Raw genomic sequence first — 24,157 nt, forward strand, 5'->3', positions numbered from 1 at the left:
TTACATGCATCTTTGCTTTGTAGTAATTTGTTTGTTTGTGCCCTTTGTGGTGTTTTACATGGATTCTTTTCTTTGTAATTTTCTGCACATGTATGTTTTGTGCACTTTTTTTTTAAAGAGAGAGAGAGAGAGAGAATTTTTTTTAACATTTGTTTTCTAGTTTTCAGTGGACACAACATCTCTATTTTATTTGTATGTGGTGCTGAGGATCGAACCCAGCGACTGCTTGAGCCACATCCCCAGCCTTTGTGCACTTTTTTAAAAATATATTTTTGGTTGTAGATGGGACACAGTACCTTTATTATTTTTATCTGGTGCTGAGGATCAAACCCAGTGCCTTACACATGCAAGGCTTGTGCTCTACCACTGAGCCACAATTCCAGCCCCTTTTGTGCACTTTTCTGTATATTAATTTTACAATTAACAGGTTAAGAGGATTACTACTTGAGAGGTCCTGAGTAGGCATATCAATACCATTTCTTGGTGTTTAGACTCTTGACTTCATATTCTTTTTTTTTTTTTTAACCAAAGTGAAAATGGAGGCGGGGGAAAATACCCAAAGAGAACAAAAACTAGATCAGTGGGCAATTCAGATGTTCAGCTTCTTCAATGAATGTAGTGTAAACATCATTAATTTGTAAGTCCTTCACTCTAATAGTTTTTTAAAAAATGTTTTTCTCTTAAAATGGAAGTTAATTTTTTTTTGTTTGTTTAAATTAGGAGGTGTTAATGATGCTGGATAATTATGTGAGAGATTTCAAAGCACTGATTGACTGGATTCAACTTCAGGAAAAGCTAGAGAAGACTGATGCTCAAAGCAGGTAATTTGCTCTGATATTTGTATTTATAGTACTAAGCAGCTTTAATAGCAATCATTGAAATTGTTGATGGCCTTAACCTCAGATTTACTTGAAACTTGTAAAAACATAAAAGTTGGGTGCTGAATTTCTCATTTGGTTTAACAACAAACATTTATTGGGTACCTGCAGGTTCAAGGTACATTATTTGGTATAGACCTTTAATTGCTGTATATGTCACATTTATACTTTCATGAAATTTCTTGTCTAATGGTATGATAAAATAGAATCTATTAGTTCAGAAAATAACTATGGGTGTTCAATGAAGGTCAGATTTCTTTTGGAGGATAGATCAGGAGAGATTTCATAGAGGATGTAGAAGTATTTAAAGTATATGATGGGTTTTTCCAAGTGATTGGTCTTTCAGATGAGGGGAGTAAATTAAAACAGCCATATCTTGTCATGGTGAAAGACTATGAATAAAATTGATGATTTTTGATTAAGTGAGTAGTGAAATATGAAATTTTCTTTAGAAAACTTTAGATTAATTTGGAATCAGCACACAATATCTGAATGTTCTATAACAGGCTCAGGGACTGTTGTAGTGTAAAAGGACAGAAACAGTTCCTGCGTTCCTGAAGGGTATCATTTCTGCTGTGGCCTGAATATGTCCCCCAAATCCATATGTTGAAATTAAGTTGCTGATGTGATAGTATAAAGAGTCCAGACCTTTAGGAGGTGATTAAATTATGAAAGTGATGCTCTCATGAATAGGATTCCTTTTTACCCGGAGAAAACAGGACTTTGTTGCCACCTTATTTTGAATTTAACCTTGGTTTAGTTTCAGTGGATGGAACCTTTTACTAGAGAAGGCATCTTTTGGTTCATCCTAATTTGTTAACCTCCTGGGAATCAAGTGGCTAAAGGAATCCCAAGATAAAAATCCAGAGAACTGAATTCACAGGAAACCAAATCCAGGAAAATTGTGATAGGTGGATCTTTTAAAATATTTTTGCATCTCATGATGAAAAAAAATTAGTTTTCAGTGCTAGGGATTTAACCCAGGGACATTTTACTACTGAGTTGCATCCCCAGCCCTTTTTATTTTTTGAGAAAGGATCTTGCTCAATTATGAAGGCTGGCTTTGAAATTCATGATCCTCTTGTCTCAACCTCCCCAGTAGCTCTGGGATATAGGTATGTGTCACTGTTCCAAGTCATGATGCAAATTTTGGTTGCTTGCTTCATCCACAGTCCCTGGATGGGTCAGATGTAGGTGTCTTTTTCTTATACCAAATAGTTTTACCCCTGTCCTTAGTAATAGGTTTGGAAGTGAGTTCCTTCCTGGGTTAAACCAAGCTAAGAGATCATTATTCTGATACAGGCCTGTAGCTTTATTGCCCTTGAGATGATAAGTAGAGGAGTGCAGGTTGAAAGAAAATGGATAAATTGACAGAGAGAAGCAGAGATGAGAGAAATCATGTGGTCAACAAGAGCTCAATGTTGTTGCTTTAAAGCCTAGATCTATTCTAGGACTAATTCTCATGAGTCCTGATTCTGTTTTTTCTCTCCCCTTAGATGTCCTTGATCTTTCATAGTTTGTATCCTTACAGTAAATCTTTATTTCCTTTTTCTTTTCACTTTTTGTTTAACTTGTTTGAGTTTTTTTAATATTCAAAATTGCCTAAATGTAACCACTACTGCATTAAAAATAGATTTTTTTAAGAAAATCATATTGAAAAAGATTCAGAGACCAAATCCAGGCCTAAACTATGTAGTTACCATCCCTGTCCTGACCCCATGATTCAAAAATGTACCTGACCATCTTTATTTTAGTCAGCTATCAGCATTTCTTCTGTTTTACTTAAAAGGCAGCTCCCAGATATGGGTAGCAACTTTAAATTTCCTGCAGACATAATCATTTGTCTCATATTCTTCAAATTATGCATCAAAACTCATTTTAGTATACTTGAGATTTAAAGGTTAAAAAATAAAATTATAAATAAAGAAGAGAGGGTTGCAGCTCGCTGGTAGAGTGCTTGCCTAGCAGGGGTAAGGCACTGGGTTCAATCCTCAGCACCACATAAAATATCAAATAAACAAAAAATAAAGGTTTAATTCTTAAATAAAGAAGGGAATATTGATAAATATAAATATGTTTGTATCATAGGTAAGGACTTGATAAAAGTATAAACTACAAATAAAAACATTGATTCTTCTGATTTAACAAGAGAATAATGACTTTCTGTGTAAAAGATAAAAAAAATGGTGAAATAGTTGCAGTACTAATGCCAATGGATTTACAGCCATAATAGTAATAATAGCAGTATTGGTAAACTATTTCTATCCAATTGGAAAATGATACAAATTCCAGTGAGGAAAATGGGCTAAAGATGCCAATATGTGAATCCCAAAAGAAAAATCCAAATGGCTGGTAATAACATTCAGCCTTGCTATTTATGGTAATGAACATATAAAACTTGAAAAGACAGTGAAATACTATTTTCTCAATTAAAATTTTAAAAGAGAATGCTACCTATTGGCAAGGTTGAAGAGAAATGTCATTTGATAGGAGTATACTTTGTTAATAGGTTTTCTGAAAGGTCACTTGATAATACATTGTTAAAATACTTAGACTTTTGAATAATGTTTTATCTGAAATTTCTTATTTCTAATAGTATCACTTTTTTGATGATATAGGAAAAATCCTGATCATTAGATTGAGTGGAACATAAGCAGTGAGAGACCAAGGGAAGTGATAGAATCTGAGAAATAGAGAAGATATACTTAGGGAGAACTTTTCATTAGAGATTTGCACCCTGTTATCTGAGATTGGTTCTGGTGCCAGTGGAAAAGGAGGAATAGAAGTTAAGGTACATTTCTATTAGATGCAGAATCTCTGGTTTGATTCCTAGTTTCTTGATCCATTTTGACTTAACTTTTGTGCATGATGAGAGAAAGGGATTCAATTTCATTTTGTTGCATATGGATTTCCAGTTCTCCCAGCACCATTTGTTGAAGATGCTATCCTTTCTCCATTGCATGCTTTTAGCACCTTTGTCTAAAATAAGGTAGTTGTAATTTTGTGGATTGGTCTCTGTGTCCTCTATTCTGTACCATTGGTCTACCAGCCTGTTTTGGTGCCAGTACCATGCTGTTTTTGTTACTATTGTTTAAAATCTGGTATCATGATACCACCTGTTTCACTTTTCCTGCTTAGAATTGCTTTAGCTATTCTGGGTCTCTTATTTTTCCAGATGAATTTCATGATTGCTTTTTCTATTTCTGCAAGGAGCGTTGGCCCTAATCTTCATCACGTGGGAACAGGCCCCAAATTCCTTAATAAGATACTTATAGCACAAGAGTTAAAACCAAGAATCAACAAATGAGACAAATTCAAACTAAAAAGTTTTTTCTCAGCATATTATTTCTATATGTGAGGTAAATAGGGGGCCTACATCCTGGGAACAAATTTTTATCCCTCACACATCAGATAGAGCTCTAATCTCTAGAGTGTACAAAGAACTCAAAAAGTTAAACAACAAAAAAATAAATAACCCAATCAACAAATGGGCCAAGGACCTGAACAGACACTTCTCAGAAGAGGATATATAATCAATCAACAAATACATGAAAAAATGCTCACCATCTCTAGCAATCAGAGAAATGCAAATTAAAACTACTCTAAGATACCATCTCACTCCAGTAAGAATGGCAGCCATTATGAAGTCAAACAACAACAAGTGCTGGTGAGGATGCGGGGAAAAAGGTACACTCATACATTGCTGGTGGGACTGCAAATTGATGCAGCCAATTTGGTAAGCAGTATGGAGATTCCTTGGAAAGCTGGGAATGGAACCATCATTTGACCCAGCTATTCCCCTTCTCAGACTATACCCAAAAGACCTAAAAAGAGCATACTACAGGGACACAGCCACATCAATGTTTATAGCAGCACAATTCACAATAGCTAGACTGTGGAACCAACCTAGATGCCCTTCAATAGATGAATGGATAAAAAAAATGTGGCATTTATACACAACGGAATATTCCTCAGCACTAAAAAATAACAAGATCATGGCATTTGCAGGGAAATGGATGGCATTAGAGCAGATTATGCTAAGTGAAGTTAGCCAATCCCTAAAAAACAAATGCTGAATGTCTTCTCTGATATAAGGGGGTGGGGTGACTCAAAATGGGATAGGGAGGAAGAGCATGAGAAGAAGATTGCCACTAAATAGGGAAGAGAAGTGGGAGGGAAAAGGAGGGAGAAGGGGAATTTTACGGAAGATGGAAGGAGACCCTCATCGTTTTACAGAATACATGTATGATGTTGTGAGGGGAAAAAAAAAAGAAGTGTGTCACATTAGATTGGGTAGAGAGAAGTGATGGGAGGGGAAGGGAAGGGGGGGATAGGAAGGACAGCAGAATAAAATAGACATTATTATTGCTGTATGTATATACGTGACTGTATAACCAATGTGACTCTGCAACCTGTACAATCAGAAAAATGAGAAATTATACCCCATTTGATTCAAATGTATGATATATCAAGATCATTGTACTGTCATGTGTAATTATATAAAAAAAAGAAGTTAAGGTACATTTCTTAGTTTTTTTCCAACAGAGAGCAATGGTAATGAAATATAAAACTAGAAAAAGACAGGTTTAATTCTTAAATAAAGAAAATATCCTCGCTCTTGTTCTCATGGGTGATTAAGAGGTAGAGGAAAGAGACTTCATATTTTCACATGTGTTCTCAATTTATTCTTTACCATTTTCTTTCTGTCTTGATCCTTGTTCCATAAACTTATTTCTTCAGGATATTGGACAAAGTAACCTGAATTAATACCATTGCCTTTGAATGTTTTCTAACTAGGTACTAGGTACATGTAAGCTTGTAAATTATGAGAAATATATTTCATGTCTCTGTAACTTTATAACTCTTTTGAGGCAAGTAGAGTTCTTTTCCTCTGCTGAACTGTGGGGAAAATCCTGGGCCATGCATCACTGGTGATTTCTCATTGGTAATATGCTAACTTTCTGATAAGCAATTCTATATGGCAAAACTGTGACCTGATTATGGTCTCATTAACCATATGAGACTATATAAGGACTCATTGATAACCAAGAGAAAAAGATTAGTTTGTGTCCCCCTTTTCTGTTAATCTAATCTGCTGTATTTATTGAATTGGCAGACCAACATCACTGGCATGGGAAGTAAAGAAGATGTCTCCAGGACGTCATGTGATTCCAAGTCCATCAACAGACAGAATAAGTGTAACATCAAATGCTAGAAGAAGCTTAAATTTTGGGTAAGATAAACTCAAAAAAAGCCTACTAAAGACTGTATTACATTACATTATTGTCTATAGGTAATGTAGGTATAGTATTCCAAAAATGATATTTCACTATAAAAATATTCATGTCTATGTTTGTGTGTTAAAGCAGAATATCAACCCATGGAAGGGAACAGTTTCTGCTAAGGTTTCTATTCTGGTAGGAGATTTTGCACAAACTCATTACTTGATGAGACTGGAAGGACAGAATACTTGCATAATGAGTCAGGCAAAGCAACTTATTTACTCACAAATAGGCAAGAAGAGCTGGGCGAGGTGGCGCACGCCTGTAATCCCAGTGGCTCTGGAGGCTTAGTTAGGAGGATTATGTGTTCAATGGGAGCCTCAGCAATGGCAAGGTGCTTAGCAAATCAGTGAGACCTTGTCTCTAAATTAAACACAAAGTAGGGTTGGGGATGTGGCCCAGTGGTTGAGTGCTCCTGAGGCAATCCTCAGTACCACCTGCCCACCAAAAAAAAAAAAAAAAAAAAAAAGAAAAAAAAAACCCAGGAGGAATAAACAGAAGCCTAGCATGGCAAGCTGATCCTTTGAAGTTTAGGATTGCCCAGGTCAGATCAGTCTCATTTGTATGTGCTTCACTTCTCATTAAACTTTGAAGGACCTTTCAAAGTATTTGAATTTTTGAGTTCAGGTCTTGCAGGACATGTTGTTCTAGGTGGACAAGGATGAATTTTGATTGTTCTGGATAGTTCCTACTTATCTCAGGATGTGTATTTTTGGCACATTCTTCCTGATAATTTCAAGCCAGAGGGGGAAGAAGTTGGTTTACCACGCTGTGTTTTCCTACATTGTATATATGTTTGAAATTGTCTGAATAAAAATTTTTAAAAATTCAGTAGAATTACTATTTAACTTTTAGGAAATGTGATATATTCAAAGATAATTAGTGTTCCAAAGATTAAAACCTATTAGCCTATTTCATGCAAAATTATTCATGTGATAAACTAGCAATTTCTTTTTTTTTTTTACAAATCAAAATTATTAATAAAGAGATAATACTCAAACCAACTAATACCACAGTTTTATAATTTATGCTGTTGTCTTTTGAATGAGTTAGAAGAAAAGAGTTATAAACAAAAACTACATTTTTACGGTCTTTTATATTTACCTATGAAGTTACCTTTTCTAGTTTTTTACTGGTGCTCTTTTATTTCTTCTTATGGATTCAAATTAATGTCCATTGTCCTCTTACTCTCAGCCTAAAAAGGACTCCCTTTAGCATTTCTTTTTAGGCAGGTCTACTGGTGAGAGATTTTTCTCAGTTTTTGTTTATCTAGGAATATCTTATCTTTCAGTTTTGGAAGAATAGTTTTGTACTACATAGAATCCTTGGTTGATAGACTTTTTCTTCTAGTAGATTGAATATGTTATTTCACTGCCTTCTAGCTTTCATGGTTTCTAATGAGAAATCAGGTGTTATTCTTATCAAAGAGCTTTTAATATAATGGGTCACTTCTCAATGCTTTTAAGATTCTCTTCCCATCTTTGGCTTTCAATAGTTTGATGATGATGTATCTGTGTGTGGACCTCTGAGTTCTTAGAGTTCACTGTTTCTGTTGGATGTGTAGATTAGTTGTTTTACATAAACTTTGGAAAGTTTCAGCCCATTATTTCTTTTATATATCTAGTCTGTGAAACCATGTATCAGTGTAGTATGATGACTTTAATTCTTTAGGATAAATACCAAGGAGTGTAATAATGTGGTCATATGGTGGTTCCATGCCTAGTCTTTTGAGGAACATCCTACAGATTTTCATTTTTGTTGTGCTAATTTACAATCGTATTAACAGTGTAACAGTGTTTCTTTTTTCCACATCTTCTCTAGCATTTTTTATTATTTGTATTCTAGACGACTGACTTTCTGATTGGTATTAGATGAAATCTCAGTGTAGTTTTGATTTTTGGCCCCTTATTTCTTAAAATATTCTTTCTTTTCCCTTTTCTCTGAGAATCCACCATACATATGACAATACTTTTTTATGGGGGTAGGGGACACTGGTGGTTAAATTCAGGGCTGTTATACCACTGAGCCCCATTCCTAGCCCTTTTAATTTTTTATTTTGAGACAGGGTCTCAATAAATTCCTACAGCCTTGCTAAATTACTCAGGCTGGCTTCAAACTTGCAATCTTCCTTCCTCAGCCTCCCAAGTTGCTGGGATTACAGGCGTCCACCACTGCACCTGACCATATGATGATACTCTTATTGGTGTCTCACAGGTCTTTAGGCTCTGTTCATTTTTCGCTAGGATTGTTATTATGCATGTTTATTTGTTACTATCAGTTTAGTGAGTTTCTTAAAGTAATTCTGTGAAGATTTTTCTTTGTTTTATGGCCTCCAAAACCTCTGCTAGTTAGCTTACTCATCAGCTAATGATTTGGCAGAAGTTTCCTTAAATGCCTTGAGCCAATAAATCTCTTAGTCCTTGAATAATTCTGTGTGTCTGTTGGAACACACTGTCAGTATGCTCTGGTAGTATCCAACGCTGCCTTTGCTCTCTCTTCCCATTTTCCCAAAGCTTCAAGGTTAGTCAGAGATGAGACATTATGGGCCTCTCAGATTTTTGGAGGAACATGCATGTAACATGTCTATTTGTAGAATATGTCCATTTCTAAGAATATGTTGGAGCTTTCAAAGCCCTATGCAGAGATTTCACTCTCCAGCTTTTCCTTTAAAGGTTTTTTGGTCAGTCTTTGTTTGCCTCAAATGTTATTGCTACTTCTAGTAGCTGTGATGTTAAAAATTTTCTCATTTGTTTTCTTCCAATGTCCCTGGGGAGATTTATTTTTAAGAAAAATTTGTTTGCACTCTAAATTTGTTAGAGTAAGTCTTAACATGTAATATTTAATGAAAGGATAGTAAGTAGTTTGCTCGGAAAGTTCTCTTTTGTCTTTTTTTTTTTTTTTTTTGTGCTGGCGGATTGCACTCAGAGGTGCTTAAGCACTGAGCTATATCCCCAACCCTTTTTATATTTTATGTTGAGACAGGATCTTGCTACGTTGTTTGGGGCGTCGCAGAATTGCTGAGGCTGGCTTTGAATTTGTGATCCTCTGCCCTCAGCCTCCTGAGCTGCTGGAATTATAGGTGTGTGCCACTACTCTTAGCTTTTGCATCTTTTAAACCTAACCTTTTTTGAGAACCTTTCTTCCCCAACTCCCACCTTTTCACAGTTAACAACTTTCACCTTATTACTGGTAAACCTTGGATATAAGTTGTATTGTTATATTCGCAATGTGTTATAATTTTTTAATATCTTTTTTTCCCCTTCTGTGACCATCTTTGAGGCAAGATCTTTGCCATATGTCTGTATTATAAGCACTCTGGAAGTGTAGCTGGCCCTTAGTAAAAGAAGTTCAAATGTTTGTTTATTCAATAGAATCAAACTTTTCTTTTTAAGCTTCTTTATGGAATTATCAGATAGCATTGCCTTTGATGAAGTTTCCTGGACTTCATAAATTTATAATAATTAGACCTTAGTCAAATAGGGTAATGAATGTAAGCAAACGAAAATAAATATTTCTACACACAAGCATCATTTTAAGTTAACTTGATTTTAGTGCATTTGAGTGGTCTGTGGTTCAAAGTAGTACTTGGTTTATTTTAGCATTGAAAGCCTCCAGTGAATGTGTGGTAAAATTTCTCATACTGTTCTCCATATTGTTGGGTTAATTGACAGTATTTCTCATCACTGGAAATCGGTTTCTTTCAGCTTGCTGAACAGTTGTGGCTCACAGGTTTCCTACCCTTAGGTTTTCTACTTCCTTCTGTTCATGTTGGTTGAGTTTTGTTTATTCTGAATATGTTAGTAATTATGAAACTTGATGTATACAAGCTATGTTCATTATTTTAACTCATAATTTAAGTATTAAGCAAACCAGTAATATATGAGGGCAAAAAGAGTCATTGTTTTTGTGAAAAATAAGAGAATTTTTGGGAAACTTTGATAAAGATATACTGTTAAAGTTGCTACAAAATGAGTGACTAGACAGCTATGAAAGTTTGTCGAAAATAGTACCAGTTCACTTTAAGGAATCAGAATTGAACATTGTTAGTGAGGCATCATGTTGTGTATCATGTGAGAAATGTACACAAAGAAAAACCCAGTTTTACTACTCTCTATGTCAAGATTAGCAAATTTATATTATTAAAATACATGAGCAAAAATAAAAGTTTATGGTACTATGAAAATTTATTATTTTCTTTTATAATATTATTGAACTTTTAAATTATGTGCCAATTCATTTATTTTTTAATTAAAAACATTTTTTTAATTGTCAGTGGACCCTTATTTATTTGTATGCAGTGCTGAGAATCAAGCCCAGTGCCTTATGTATGCTAGGCAAGTGCTCTACCACTGAACTACAGCCCCAGCCCTGCCAGTTTATTTTTAACTGATATATAAAAACATTAAAAGGGTACGTATTAATGGGGTACCATGTGATCTTTCAGTAGATGTATACATTGTTGATATATAAATCAGGTTAAACATCTATTTCCTCAATTTTTTTTTCATTTCTTTATTGTGAAAACAATCAAAATTCTTTGTTCTAGCTTTTTGTTTTTATCATTATTAGAGCTTTATGGTTATGTACAATAGTTGGGTTCATCTCAACAACTCATACATGCATGGAAATCAATTTCAGTTCATGATTCCTCCCCTTTTCTTCCCCCTTTGCTTTTCTGTATTACCCCCTCTTCTATTCTATGAGACTTCGTTTTGCTCAAGTATTAATTTGCATTTGATTGATTCCTTATGTAATCTTATTCTTCCCTCTCCCTTTCCTTTATTTTAGTCTAAATTCAGCATTGAGAGCCAACATTCAATCTTTGAGTTTCTGAGTTTGGCTAATTTCACTACACATGATATTCTCCATTTCGATCCATTTACAGGCAAATGCCATAATTTCATTCTTTTTAATGGCTGACTAGAACTCCATTGTGTATGTCACAATTTCTTAATTCTTTTATCGATGGCCACCTAGGTTATTGACATAATTTTGCTGTTGTGAATTGTTCTGCTGAATACATAGATGTGGCTGTGTTGCTGTAGTTTGCTGATTTTAGATCTTTTGGGAAAATACCCAGAAGTGGGATAGCTGGGTGTTATGGTAGTTTCATCCATAGTTATTTGAGGAATCTTCAAACTGCTTTCCAGATTAGTTGTACTAGTTTGCAGTTCCACCAACAACATACAGGTATTCCATTCTCCCCACAACCTTGCTATCATTTATTGTTATTTTTATTCTTGATCGTTGACGCTGATTGGAGTGAAATGAAATTTTAGTTTTGATTTGCATTTCCCTTGTTGCTAGAGGTGTTGATCATTTTTTCATGTATTTATTGGCATTTTGTGTTTTTTCTATTGTGAAGTTTCTGTTAAATTTTGCCCTTTTATTGATTGGGTTATTTGATGTTATTGGGGTTTTTTTTTGGTGTTAATTTTTTTGATTTTTTCTGTATATTCTGAATATAAATCTCCTTCAGAAGAGTAACTGGCCAAGATTTTCTCCCATTTTGTAGGCTCTCTCTTCATGCATTTAATCATTTCTGTAGCTGTGCAGAAGCTTTTTAGTTAAATGTCATGCCACTTACTGATTATTGGTTTTATTTGTTGTGTTTTGAGGGTCTTCTTAAGGAAGTCTGTGTTGCACTTGTATGATGGAGTGTTGACCCTGTGTTTTCTTCTACCAGTTGTAAAGCTTCTGGTCTAATTCCTAAGTCTTTGATCCATTCTGATTTAATTTTTGTGTAGGGTGAAAGATAGGAATCTAATTTTATTATATATATATATGGATATATACATAGATATATTTTTGGCACCCTTTTCAAATATCAGATAAGTTTTTCTTCGCATATTTTATTCTATTCTGTTGGTCTTCATGTCTATTTTGGTGCCAATACCATGTTTTTTTGTTGTTGTTGTTAGTACAGCTCTGTAGTATAATTTCAGATCAGGTATTGTGATGTCTCCTGCTTCATTTTTCTTTCTTAGTATTGCTTTGGCTACTCTGGGTCTTTTTTTCTTTTTTCTTTTTTCTTTTTGTTCTAATTAGTTATACATGACAGTAGAATGCATTTTGTGACACATCATACATAAATGAAATATAACTTCTCATTCTTCTGGTTGTACATGATGTAGAGTTACACCAGTTGTGTAAGCATATATGCACATAGGGTAATAATTTCCAATTCATTCTATTATCATTCCTAACCCTATACCTGCTCCACTCCCTTTACTCCCCTCTGTCTAATCCAAAGTACCTATATTTTTCCCTAGCTCCTCCACCCGTTAGTTATTGTGAATTAGCATCTGCATATCAGAGAAAACATTCTGACTTTGGTTTTTGGACATTGGTTATTTTTCTTAGCATAATAACCAATTTTGCTTAGTTCCATCCATTTACCAGCAAATGCCATCATTTCATTATTCTTTAAGGCTGAGTAATATTCCATTGTGTACATATACATCTTCTTTATCCATTCATCTGTTGAAGGGCACCTAGGTTGATTCCATAGTTTAACTATTGTGAATTGAGCTGCTATAAACATTGATGTGGCTGCGTCACTGTAGTATCCTGATTTTTGCCGCAGTCTGGCTGGGCACAAGATCACGAGCCACTCACACTTTGTAGATTCAAACAGCAATCCTTTATTCCCCAACTCACACCGGCCCTGTACAAACACGTTCTGGGGAAATCCAAGTTCTGCCCCCAAATTCACGTACTCCACCAGGCTTTGAATCCCAAATACTTCCTGAATCCCAGGAGAACTCAAGGGGAACTCAGGCAGCAGGATGCGCCCTATTCCCAGCAGGAATAACCTTAAACTTGGAACCGCCCTAAACCCAGATTGTCCTAAACCAGGAACGCCCTAAACCCAAGGAGTGGGATACTCCCTAAAACCTGCAGGATACACCCTAAACCTGGATCCGCCCTAATCCAGTAGGATCCTCCCTAAACCTGGATCCACCCTGGTCCTTGAGCAGGGTCACCTTTCTCATACATGCAATGTCACAGCGAATGTCCAAGGCAAGTCCATTTCCACGAGTCCTTCCTCTAAGCAACATGGGGTACGCTGGCAAGGAAATTTCGATGCGTCATTCCTACTTGGCAATGGCCCTCAGCAGATTTTAAGTCCTTTGGGTATAAATCTAGGAGTGGGATGACAAGGTCAAATGGTGGTTTCATTCCAAGTTTTCTGAGGAATCTCCATACTGCTTTCCATAGTGATTGTACCAATTTTCAGTCCTACCAGCAATGTATTAGTGTACCTTTTTCCTACATCCTGGCCAACATTTATTGTTGATTGTGTTCTTGATAATTGCCATTCTGACTGGAGAATGAGATGGAAACTCAGTGTAGTTTTGATTTGCATTTTTTCTCTAATTGCTAGAGATGTTGAACATTTTTTCATATATTTGTTGATTTGATTGTATTTCTTCTGTGAAGTGTCTGTTCAGTTCCTTAGTCCATTTATTCATTGGGTTATTGTTTTTTGGTTTAAGTTCTTTGAGTTCTTTATATATGCTGAAGGTTAATGCTGTATCTGAGGTGCAGGTAGCAGAGTTTTTGTACCATTCCGTAGGCTCTCTCTTCATGTTATTAATTGTTTCCTTTACTGTGAAGAAGCTTTTTAGTTTGATTCCATCTCATTTATTGATTCTTGATTTTCATTCTTACCTTTAGGATTCTTGTTGAGGAAATCAGTTCCTATACCAACATGATGAGAAGTTGGGCCTACATTTTCTTCTAGTAGGCGCAAGGACTCTGGTCTAATGTTAGGCACTGTTTTTGATCTCAGATTTCTCTGCACCAAGACATACCTTGCAATCACCTGAAATATGGCTTTCTTTAGTCCCCTTCCCTTTTGGCCATGGTGAGTTGGCTCCAGCAGCTGTTGCTTATGGTGGGCTTTCTTCTTTATTTTGTTGTGTCCAGACTTCTGCGTTCACATTGTGCTCTAAGTGTCCAGTGTTAAATCCCAGTGAAATCCCTCTTTCACCTACCTCACTGAGAACCTGTATTTCCACTATCATGGTCTCATGCTATGGAGCAGCCTGGAATATGGCCTCCTCCTACTCTCCCATGTTCCTTATAACTCTGAATTTTTTTTTATATTTCCTGCTTCAATGAATTATTTAAGTGATCAAGTAAGTCTTGTTTATTATCCTTAGTTCCATTTCTTCGTAGCTAGATAAAAATTAATGATTTACCAGTTTAGATCAAGATAAATCTGTGAATTTAGTCACCTTAAATATCTGTGATAGTATAATAGATACATGCATACAATTAATTTAAAATGTAATATATTAAGTATGTATTTAAAATTGTTACTTTAATATTTAATTTATTAGCTGTATTTATTTATCACCATAGGGGTTCTCCTGGCACAGTGGCTGCTCCACGTGTGGCTCCCACAGGTGTCAGTTGGGCTGACAAAGTAAAGGCTCATCATGCAGGCTCTACCAATTCTTCAGATACAGCACCTGCTCAGCCCTGTCCACCAATGGCAGTGCAGAAGACTTCCCGCAAAAATGGCAAGTGACCTTGAATTAGCTTTTTTATGTAGTAGATAAATGTATATTCAAAAATATTTACACAGTTTAAAATTGGTCTCATTAGAATTATGTATTTATCCTTTTGCATCTTCTGTGTGATTATACACTGCAGAATAGGGACTGTGGTGTGTGTTAGTTTAGAGCTTGCCTAGTGTTCACAAGGCCTTGGATTTCATCCCCAGCACTGGAGGGGGGGAGAGTTGCCAGCTCCACAAAAAGTTCTTAAAAGCTAAGCAGAACCATTTTTTAGCACAGTGTGTTAGCCAGTAGAGATCATTCTAGTTTTAGGTTTACACTGTATACCCTTTAAGAAGAATATCTTTGTTAGTTTATTTATATAATATTTTACAATTGTTTTGATCCAGAGAAGAAAATGACAGTCTGCTCCATTCTTTAGGCAGAATATACTCTTTAAAAGTAGCATATTACAATTTTAGCTCTTTAATATTTGATTATTTTGGTACTTCAGAATAATCTGTTTATGGTTGTTCAAACATTTATTCTCTAAGCTATCAGAATAATCAAGGAACACAAATAAATAGATAGTGTGTCATTATGAGGGTATGATTTATCTCACAAGAATTTCCTTCATAAAATCTTTTTCTGTAGAAATCTGTGGATTTTAAAAAATATATTCAGAGTCTGGGATGTGAGAATGATAATAAGTAATAATGAGTTTGTTATGAGTAAAGGGGAACTTCAGAAAATGCTATCTTTTTCCTTCAGTGGAAGAGCCCTTTGAAACTTCTTGGTTCAGAAAGACATATTTTGGTGCACATAACAAAGGCCTTGCTATCTTTGTATTATGGATATACTTTGATTTGTTTTGGATTTTGGTATTAGCAAGTTGTATTGGCTTATTTCAAATAATATTCTTTATTTTCACCCAACATTTTGTACTTGGTTTCTTCATATAGGCTGAGAAGTAGCACCTTGCTAGTAGGTAAAAATTCTGTATTTGTCTGTTTTCTGTTGCTGTAACAAAGTACTGGGTAGATTACAAAGAGATTTATTTAGCTTACAAGAGACTGAAAATCCAAGATTGGGTGACCCCATCAGTTAGGCCTTTAAAGTGGGCCTTATGGTAGATAATATCATCATGATGGTAGTAAAAGTAATCATATAGTGAGACAGGAAGCCAGAGAGCAATGTATGCATCAAGTTCGTCCCCACCCCCCCCCCCCCCCCCCCGCCCCCGAGCGCCTTTAAACAATCCACATTTATGGGAACCACTGGGATCCCACTAGAATTACCTTATCCTTTTCAAGGGAAGTAACCCCTAGTGACCTAATCACCTCCATTAAGGTCCTACTTCTTAAGCTTCCACCATCTTAATGCTGCCACACTGAGGACCAGACCTCAATTACATGAACCTTTGAGGAACAAACCACATTCAAATCATAGCAAGTTCCTTCTCTGAGAAAGAGGTAGGAAAATATGAAATCAATACTCTCTAATTTCTGTATCTATAAACAATCTGAGAGAAACTTGTTATAAAAATCAAAGTTGCAAAAACCTTAGAGTAATTATATAAAATTAGCACTTATGGCTTTGTTTAAATGAATACTTTGAGATTATTTATGAGAAATCCATTTGGTTGAGATGAAATGAGAGATGATGATAGATAATGAACTGTGCTTAAGGAAACGGTATTATGGTATTGGAAAATTTTGTTTTAGAACACCTTCACTTTTAGTTTTGGGGTTTTAGTGCATTGTTGTGCTCAGTGAGTTATGGCATATACCTCAAATAATTGGTAATAATGGTAGCTATTGTAATGAAGTTTATAACTATATGCTATAAAATAATTCTAATTGAAAATGATTGACCACATGCCTTTAATTTGCTTACTCCCAAGCCCAGCTAAAATGATATAAAAGGATTTAAAAATTCAGCTTAAGAAAAAGGAGAAAAGATGATATGAACAGATTCTTTGGAAGTCGGAAAGAAGAAAGATTGCTTGTAACAGAATTTCAGTGAGTTAGGTGAATCCCAAGATGCAAAAAAGAGACAAAACTGAAAAGCAATCACAGAATGCCCAAAAGTTGGAAGATTGGTGTTATATTTATTTTTGGAAGTAAGGGTACGTGGAAGGGTGGTACTTTAAGGAGTTTAGTTTCCTGAACCCTCCTCCACTTAATCTGAATTGTAGCAGGACTATTCCGCTCTCATTCCAGAAGAATATTGGAGGTTTATTTTTTAGAGGTGGTAGGAAAGATAGTGTTTGATCCAAAGGACCACGCACATTAGAAGGTAAGAGTAGTGTATTTACAACAGGGGTATAAGTGAAAGACTCTCTAGAAATTAGTGTTGGGGACCTTCATCTTCACTTCCCCTTCCAGCCCTCTTCTCCCACCTAATACCCAGGTTTTTCAGATCAAGAAAAACCATACCTGAGGAACACATCCAGATTTGATATAGATCATAAGCTACTGGTCTTCAAAACTGATTCTATGAAATAAATGTCTGCTGATAGTCTCCATCTTTCCATAGTTTTTGGACTTATTTATCATATATAGCTTAATTTTTAAAAAAATTTTTTTAGTTGTAGATGAACACAGTACCTTTATTTTGTTTATTTATTTATTTAATTATATTGGTGCTGAGGATCGAACCCAATGCCTCACACGTGCGAGGCAAATGCTCTACCACTGAGCCACAACTCCAGCCCCTTTCATGTATAGCTTTTTAAAAACATCTATGACTGAAAATTAAAATGACTCTACAACTTGTGGGTTTACTTTATAAACATTTCTGGTAGGTTTTCAGTTATTTCACCTTTTCTTTAACATATCTCACAATTTTTAACAGTATATATTTAAAATTATAGAGCCTTCTTTTAAAAGTTTTTTTTTTGTGTGTGTGTGTGTGTGTCTCTGTGTGTGTGTATATGGGAGTGGGAGTGTGTGTTTGGCAAGATTAGAGTATAATCAGACCATCCTAATCCTGTCAAGGTTTGGTTTGTGATGTTATTAAGGTTGATGTATTTTAGTTTTGTTCCTGTTCCTTTAGGGGTCTCAGCTGAAAATATAGGATATTTGTAAAGCCCATTACATCCCTGGATCCCAACTTTTGTTTCCTTAGCACTATATAATTGTTGTAAAATCTGTTCTGCTCATTAGCTTTCCAGCTGTTGCTTTCTGCTAGGTTTGTAGGTTTTTTGGAGTTTTGCCCTGAATATGCAAAGTCCAGCACTTGTCAGGCATGTTAAGGGAGATTGAATGCAGATTTTTTGGCTCACTTCCTTATAGTACCCATGCACCCCCGCTTTCTGAGATTTTTGCCCCTGATGTCCCAGTTGCTTTAGACTTCCTGAACTCCTAATTCTGTTTCAGTCAGTTGGGAATGCTGGTTTTTGCAAGGAATCATTTCTCCTGCTTTCTGAATTTGAAATGTCTTCAAGCAAAATGCTAGGGTGAATGTGGGTCTAATGTTGTTATTCCTGTTTCAAGAATTGTAGTTTCTTAAAACTTGCTTATATTGGTTGCTTTCCACAGCCTTTAAACAGTCCATTTATATATTTTGTGTAGCCTTTATGGTTTTTATTGGCAGGAAGAGGGCCAGTTTTCATACAAGTTACTCTGTCATTGCTGGAACTGTAAATCTAAATACATACTCAAGCACACGTGGAACTTTTACGGAAGCTAAAATGTGCTAAGCCATTAGACCAGCCTTAGCAGGTTTCAGGTGATGGAAAGTACTTTGTCATGGATCACAAAAGGATTAAATTAGAAATAAATTACAGTTACAATAGCTATACAATTCTGAAATTTTTTAATTTTGGAAAATAATTTTATGTGGAATCAGAAAGGGCAATGAAAATTTGATAAAATCAATTGAACATGGAAGAAGTTGTGAGATAAAGCTATGCTTTGAGGAAAATTTTTAACTTTAATTGTATATATTATAAAAGAAATAAAGCTAAAATCCAGTTTATGTCTTTTACATTCAGTTCTCGTTACAAAAGAACTAGTTAAATCAAGGAACATTAAAAGAAGGAAAATATATTAGGTGATAATGAGACATTTAACAAAGCCAAATAGACTAATACAATAAACAAATCTTTAGTTATACCGATCAAGAAAAAAGAGATAAGATATAATACCAGCAATGAAATAGAGGATGTGACTAGAGATTATCTATAGATATTAAAATGATAGTAAAAGGAAATTATAAGCAGCAGCATACAGGAATTTGGAAAATTAAAAGAAATTGACAAATTTCTTGAAAAAAAGCAACTTGAAATTTGCATTTCAATAATTAGAAAAATTTGAAGGGACTTGCAGATAACCTTTTAAAAATGTGAGTCTGAAATTAAAATCTCTTCACAAGAAAATTCTAGCTCAAGATGGACTTCATCTGCAAATTCTTCCAAACATTTAAGATAAAAATAATATAAATCTTATAGAAATTCTTCATAAGAATAAAAGAGATTGTTTTATGGGCTAGCATAATCTTACTATAAAAACCTAATTAAGAAATTACAATAAAAGATTATCTTTTGAACATTGATGTAAATAGTCTAAATAAAGTATTAATGAAATACTGTGATAAATAAAAATGATAATATGTTATAGTCAGGCTGGGTTTATTTTAAGTGCTCTTCAATTATTTGATTGTATTGATATGAATTTACTGTAACTTTATTAATGGCATTTGTAATATTAAAAAAATGTACAAGTAAAAAGTTTGAAATGAAATATAATTTTTAGCTTTATGCACCTCTATCCTAACATTATTCTAAGTTTTTAGGAGTTCTCTGACAGTTTAATCACATGATTTGCTGTTCTTAAACATTCTTTATTATGGGAATAATTTTTCAATATAGTTTTCACTGAAGGTTCATTAAAATTGTATTTTTTCTGTAACTATTTTCTCAATTTCTAAGAGACCTGTTATAGTTTTTATTTTGATATACTTTTTACTTGTTTCAATTATTATTTCAATTTTTTTTTTATTATACGATAGTGTTTGTGTTGGCTGTCTTATTGGTTAATGGAATAGCTCCAAGGTTTAAGCAGTATTTCTTTCTATAAGGAAACTTTTAAAGAGATCTGTTTTTCTTTCCTTTAAAAGATAAAGTGAGTAATCATAGTACTTCTATGAGTGAGTCAGTTAAATTAACTGGAAACTAAAATCTTGTGTTAAACTTCTTTAATTTAAAAACAGTTTTTAATTAAAAAATTTTTAAAGATGTAGATGGACACAATATTTTTATTTTTAATTTTTTCAGTTGTAGATGGACAGAATGCCTTTATTTTATTTGTTTCTTTTTACGTGGTGCTGAGAATTGAACCCAGAGCCTCATGCATGTGAGACAAACACTCTGCCACAGAGCTACAGATCCAGCCCCCACAATTTATTTATTTATTTATTTATTTATTTATTTATTTTTATGTGGTGCTGAGGATTGAAGCCAGTGCTTTATACATACAGGATAGGCAAGTGCTCCACCACTGAGCTACAACCCTAGTCCAAACTTCTTTAATTTTATAATTTAATTTTTTCTTCTTGATTTGTGTTTTTATCATTCATCATGCAGTTCTTTTGTAATTTGCATGAAATATATTTAAATATAAACAGAAATCTTTATGTACCAAGTATTGATAAAGTTAAACATCAGTGAAAATTGAATATAGATTGAATAGTATATGATTTAAGTCATTATTGTTAGTTTTGTTGAATATTGTAATTGTATTTTAAAGAAATTTGTATCTGTGAAAATGTGCTGAATATTTACAGGGTGCGTGAAGCCACCTGTGAATTACTTAAGGGTCTCCTCTTGGTATGACAGAAAAGGAGATTTTAGGTTTTACCTTGGAAACTACCTGTGGCTCTCTCATGCAATAGATTGCTCAAGGCATATGAGCTTTATCTCTGCTCTACTAGGAAGATCCCTCACAGTAGCTCCAGAGATGAGTGTAACTGCTTGGAAACTGGGCAGCCCACCTACCTTTTTTGGTGAAGAACATTCTATGGAAGGCCTTGGATGTTCCCCGATATAAATAAAGCAAGCGTGGGCTCCATTTGGCCCTTTAAAAATTTTTATATATATATACATACATACATACACATATATGTGTGTGTATATATATGTATATGTATATGTATGTTGCAGATGAACACAATATCTTTATTTTATCTATTTTTATGTTATGCTGAGGATTGAACACAGTGCCTCACCCATGCAAGGTAAGTACTCTACCACTGAGCTACAACCCCAGCCTCCATTTGGCCTTTTTTAATGTGGAAGCTCCATCTGAATGATTGGGCTAGTACTGTCCTGGCTCCGCTTTTTAAAGATGTTTTCTGTGTCCTGTGTTTTTTTTCAGTCATTCTACTTCTCTTAGCCTTTATTTTGCAGCCAGCCCATTCCACAGAGGGGAACCCCATTTCTACTGCTTGTGTAGAACATGGTTGGGAACAGGGAAAATTATATGATGTTTAAGATTTGCATTAAAATATTTTCAGAAAAAATAATGGGGAAGGACAAACTATGCTTTTGATAAGAGATTGGTATTAGATTGGTATTAAGAGTCTCATAAAACTCAGTAGCAAAATCCATATAATCTGATTTTAAAATTTGTGAATGATCTGAACAGACATTCTTAAAAGAAGATATGCAGAGAGTCAAAAAGTAAATGAAAAAGAGCTTTACATCACTCATCATCAGGGAAATGGAAGTGAATACCACAGTAAGATATCATCTCATCTGAATTGGAATGGTTATTGTCAAAAAGACAAAAAATAACAAATGCTGATATGGACACGGAGAAAGATGTTGGTAGGAATGTAAATTAGTACAGACATTATGGAAAATACTATAGAGATTCTTCAGGAAACTAGAAGTAAAATCAGCACATGAGCCAGCTGTGACATTGCTGGATATATAAGCAAAGAAATTGAAATCAGTCAAAGAGACTTACGTACTCACATGTTTATTGCAGCATTATTCATAATAGCCAAGATATGGAACCAACCTAGGTATTCACTGACTGATGAATGAATAAGAAAATGTGAAATTACAGGGTAAAATATTATTCAAGTGAAAAAGAATAAAATCCTGCTGTTTGCAGTAACATTAGAGGAATTGGTGACCATTATATTAAGTGAATATGTCAGGCACAGGAAGACAAATACTGCATATTCTCACTTCTATGCAGAAGCTGAAAGGTCGATTTCATAGGAGGAGGGAGTAGAATAGTGGTTACCACAGCTCAGGAAGGGAAGGGGAGGGGAAATGAAGAAAGGCTGGTTGATGAGTACAGGGGTGCAGTTGGTTAGGAGGAAAACCTTCTAAGGTTCTGTAGCACAGTAGAGTAAATGATGGTTGACGAAAACTCATTGAACATTTCAAAATAACTAGAAGATAGGATTTTGTCCCCAGCACAGGGAAATGATAAATTTCTGAGACAGTGGATATGACAGTTACCAAGATATGATCATTACACCTTATATACATGTACTGAAATGTCACAATATATCCAGTAAATACATACAGTTACTATGTGCCAATTAAAAAGCATTTAAAAAGGAAACAAATGTGGCAAAATATAGATAGACATTGAAGCTTCAATAATTGAAACATAGGGTTCTTTCTGCTGTTTTCTCTCTACTGTGGATTTCAGAAATTTCATAGACTAAACATTAAAAAAATCACAAATATAAACACACTTTCTCCTTAAAGATTTCAAACTCAGACCTTTATCTCACCTTTGCTCTCCCACCCTTGTGGTACTGAGGATTGAACCTCATACATTTGTACAGCTGGCCTCAAATTTTCAATCCTCTTGCCTCAGCTTCCCCAAAATTGGGAATACAAATGTGTGCCTCGGTGCCCATCCAGAGCCAGATCTTTAAAATAAAAGATCATAGCTTTTGTCTGATATCTTTACCTTAAATCACTGCATATTTGTTTATACAATGAATACACTATTTTTTTAAAAAAAATAAGATAATGAGTTAATTTGCCAATTAAAAGAATAAACATTTTGTAAATATTTTTTCCTGGAACTTAATTTCCTTACCTTTAGTGATTCATGTGATAATATGAATGTAGATTTTCAGTTTTACTGATAAAGCTTCAGAAATTGACCTACTCCTATTGTTCTTATTTGTTCTAATTATGCATGACAATGCATTTTGACACATCATACATAAATGGAATATAACTTCTCATTCTTCTGGTTGTACATGATGTAGAATCACACAGGTTGTATAGTCACATATGCATATTGGGTAATAATATCCAATTCATTCTACTATCATTCCTACCCCCATATTCCCTCCCCTCCTCTCACTCCCCTCTGTCTAATCCAAAGTACCTCTATTCTTCCCTAGCATCCCCTTCCCCACCATTGTGAATTAGCATCTGCATATCAGAGAAAACATTCTGACTTTGGTTTTTGGACATTGGTTATTTTACTTAACATGATGTTCTCCAGTTCCATTCATTTATCAATAAATGCCATCATTTCATTCTTCTTTAAGGCCGAGTAATATTTCATTGTGTACATATACAACTTCTTTATCCATTCATCCGTTGAAGGGCACCTAGGTTGATTCCATAGTTTGCTGTTGTGAATTGAGCTGCTATAAATGTTGCCGTGGCTGCATCATTGTAGTGTGTTGATTTTAAGTCTTTTGGGTATAAACTGAGGAGTGGGATAGCTAGGTCAGATGGTGGTTCCATTCTAAGTTTTCTGAGGAATCTCCATACTTTCCATAGTGGTTGCACCAATTTGCAGTTGCACCACCAGCAATGTATGAGTGTACCTTTTCCCCACATCCTCGCCAACATTTATTGTTGCTTGTGTTCTTGATAATTGCCATTCTGACTGGAGTAAGATGGAATCTCAATGTAGTTTTGATTTGCATTTCTCTAATTGCTGGAGATGTTGAATACTTTTTGTATGTATTTGTGGATTGATTGTATTTCTTTTTCTGTGAAGTGTCTGTTCAGTTCCTTAGTTCATTTATTGATTTTTTTTTTTGTGGTATGAAGTTTTGTATCTAAGGTGCATATGGTAAAGATTTTCTCCCATTCTGTAGGCTCTCTTTTCACGTTATTGATTATTTCCTTTGCTGAGAAGAAGTTTTTTTTTTTTTAAGTTTGAATCCATCCATATATTGATTCTTGATTTTACTTCTTACACTTTAAGAGTCTTGTTAAGAAAGTTAGATCCTGAGCGAACATGATGGAGATTTGGCCCTACTTTTTCTTCTGTTAGGCGCAGGGTCTCTGTTATAGTGTCTTAAGTTATTGATCCACTATGAGTTGAGTTTTGTGCATAGTGAGAGATAGGTGTTTAATTTCATCTTATTACATATGGATTTCCAATATTCCCAGTACCATTTGTTGAATAGATTATCTTTTCTCCCAGTGAATTTTTTTTTGTGCCTTTGTCTAGTATGAGATAACTGTATTTATGTGGATTTGTTTTTG

General features: G+C 34.6%; 1 protein-coding gene across 5 annotated transcripts in view; it reads left to right on the plus strand.

The window, feature by feature from the left end:
• The window catches only part of Scaper (S-phase cyclin A associated protein in the ER), a 433,811-nt gene that overhangs the window by 93,668 nt on the left and 315,986 nt on the right, over positions 1 to 24,157 (plus strand). For all 5 annotated transcript variants that reach the window (XM_077799449.1, XM_077799452.1, XM_077799448.1 and 2 more), the window contains 3 exons: positions 721 to 821; positions 5,995 to 6,111; positions 14,531 to 14,691. In XM_077799449.1, the coding sequence (XP_077655575.1) occupies positions 721 to 821; positions 5,995 to 6,111; positions 14,531 to 14,691 (379 nt within the window). The remainder of the gene's footprint in view (positions 1 to 720; positions 822 to 5,994; positions 6,112 to 14,530; positions 14,692 to 24,157) is intronic.

This window comes from Urocitellus parryii, chromosome 6 (genome assembly GCF_045843805.1).
Source record: "Urocitellus parryii isolate mUroPar1 chromosome 6, mUroPar1.hap1, whole genome shotgun sequence".
Lineage (NCBI taxonomy): Eukaryota > Metazoa > Chordata > Mammalia > Rodentia > Sciuridae > Urocitellus > Urocitellus parryii.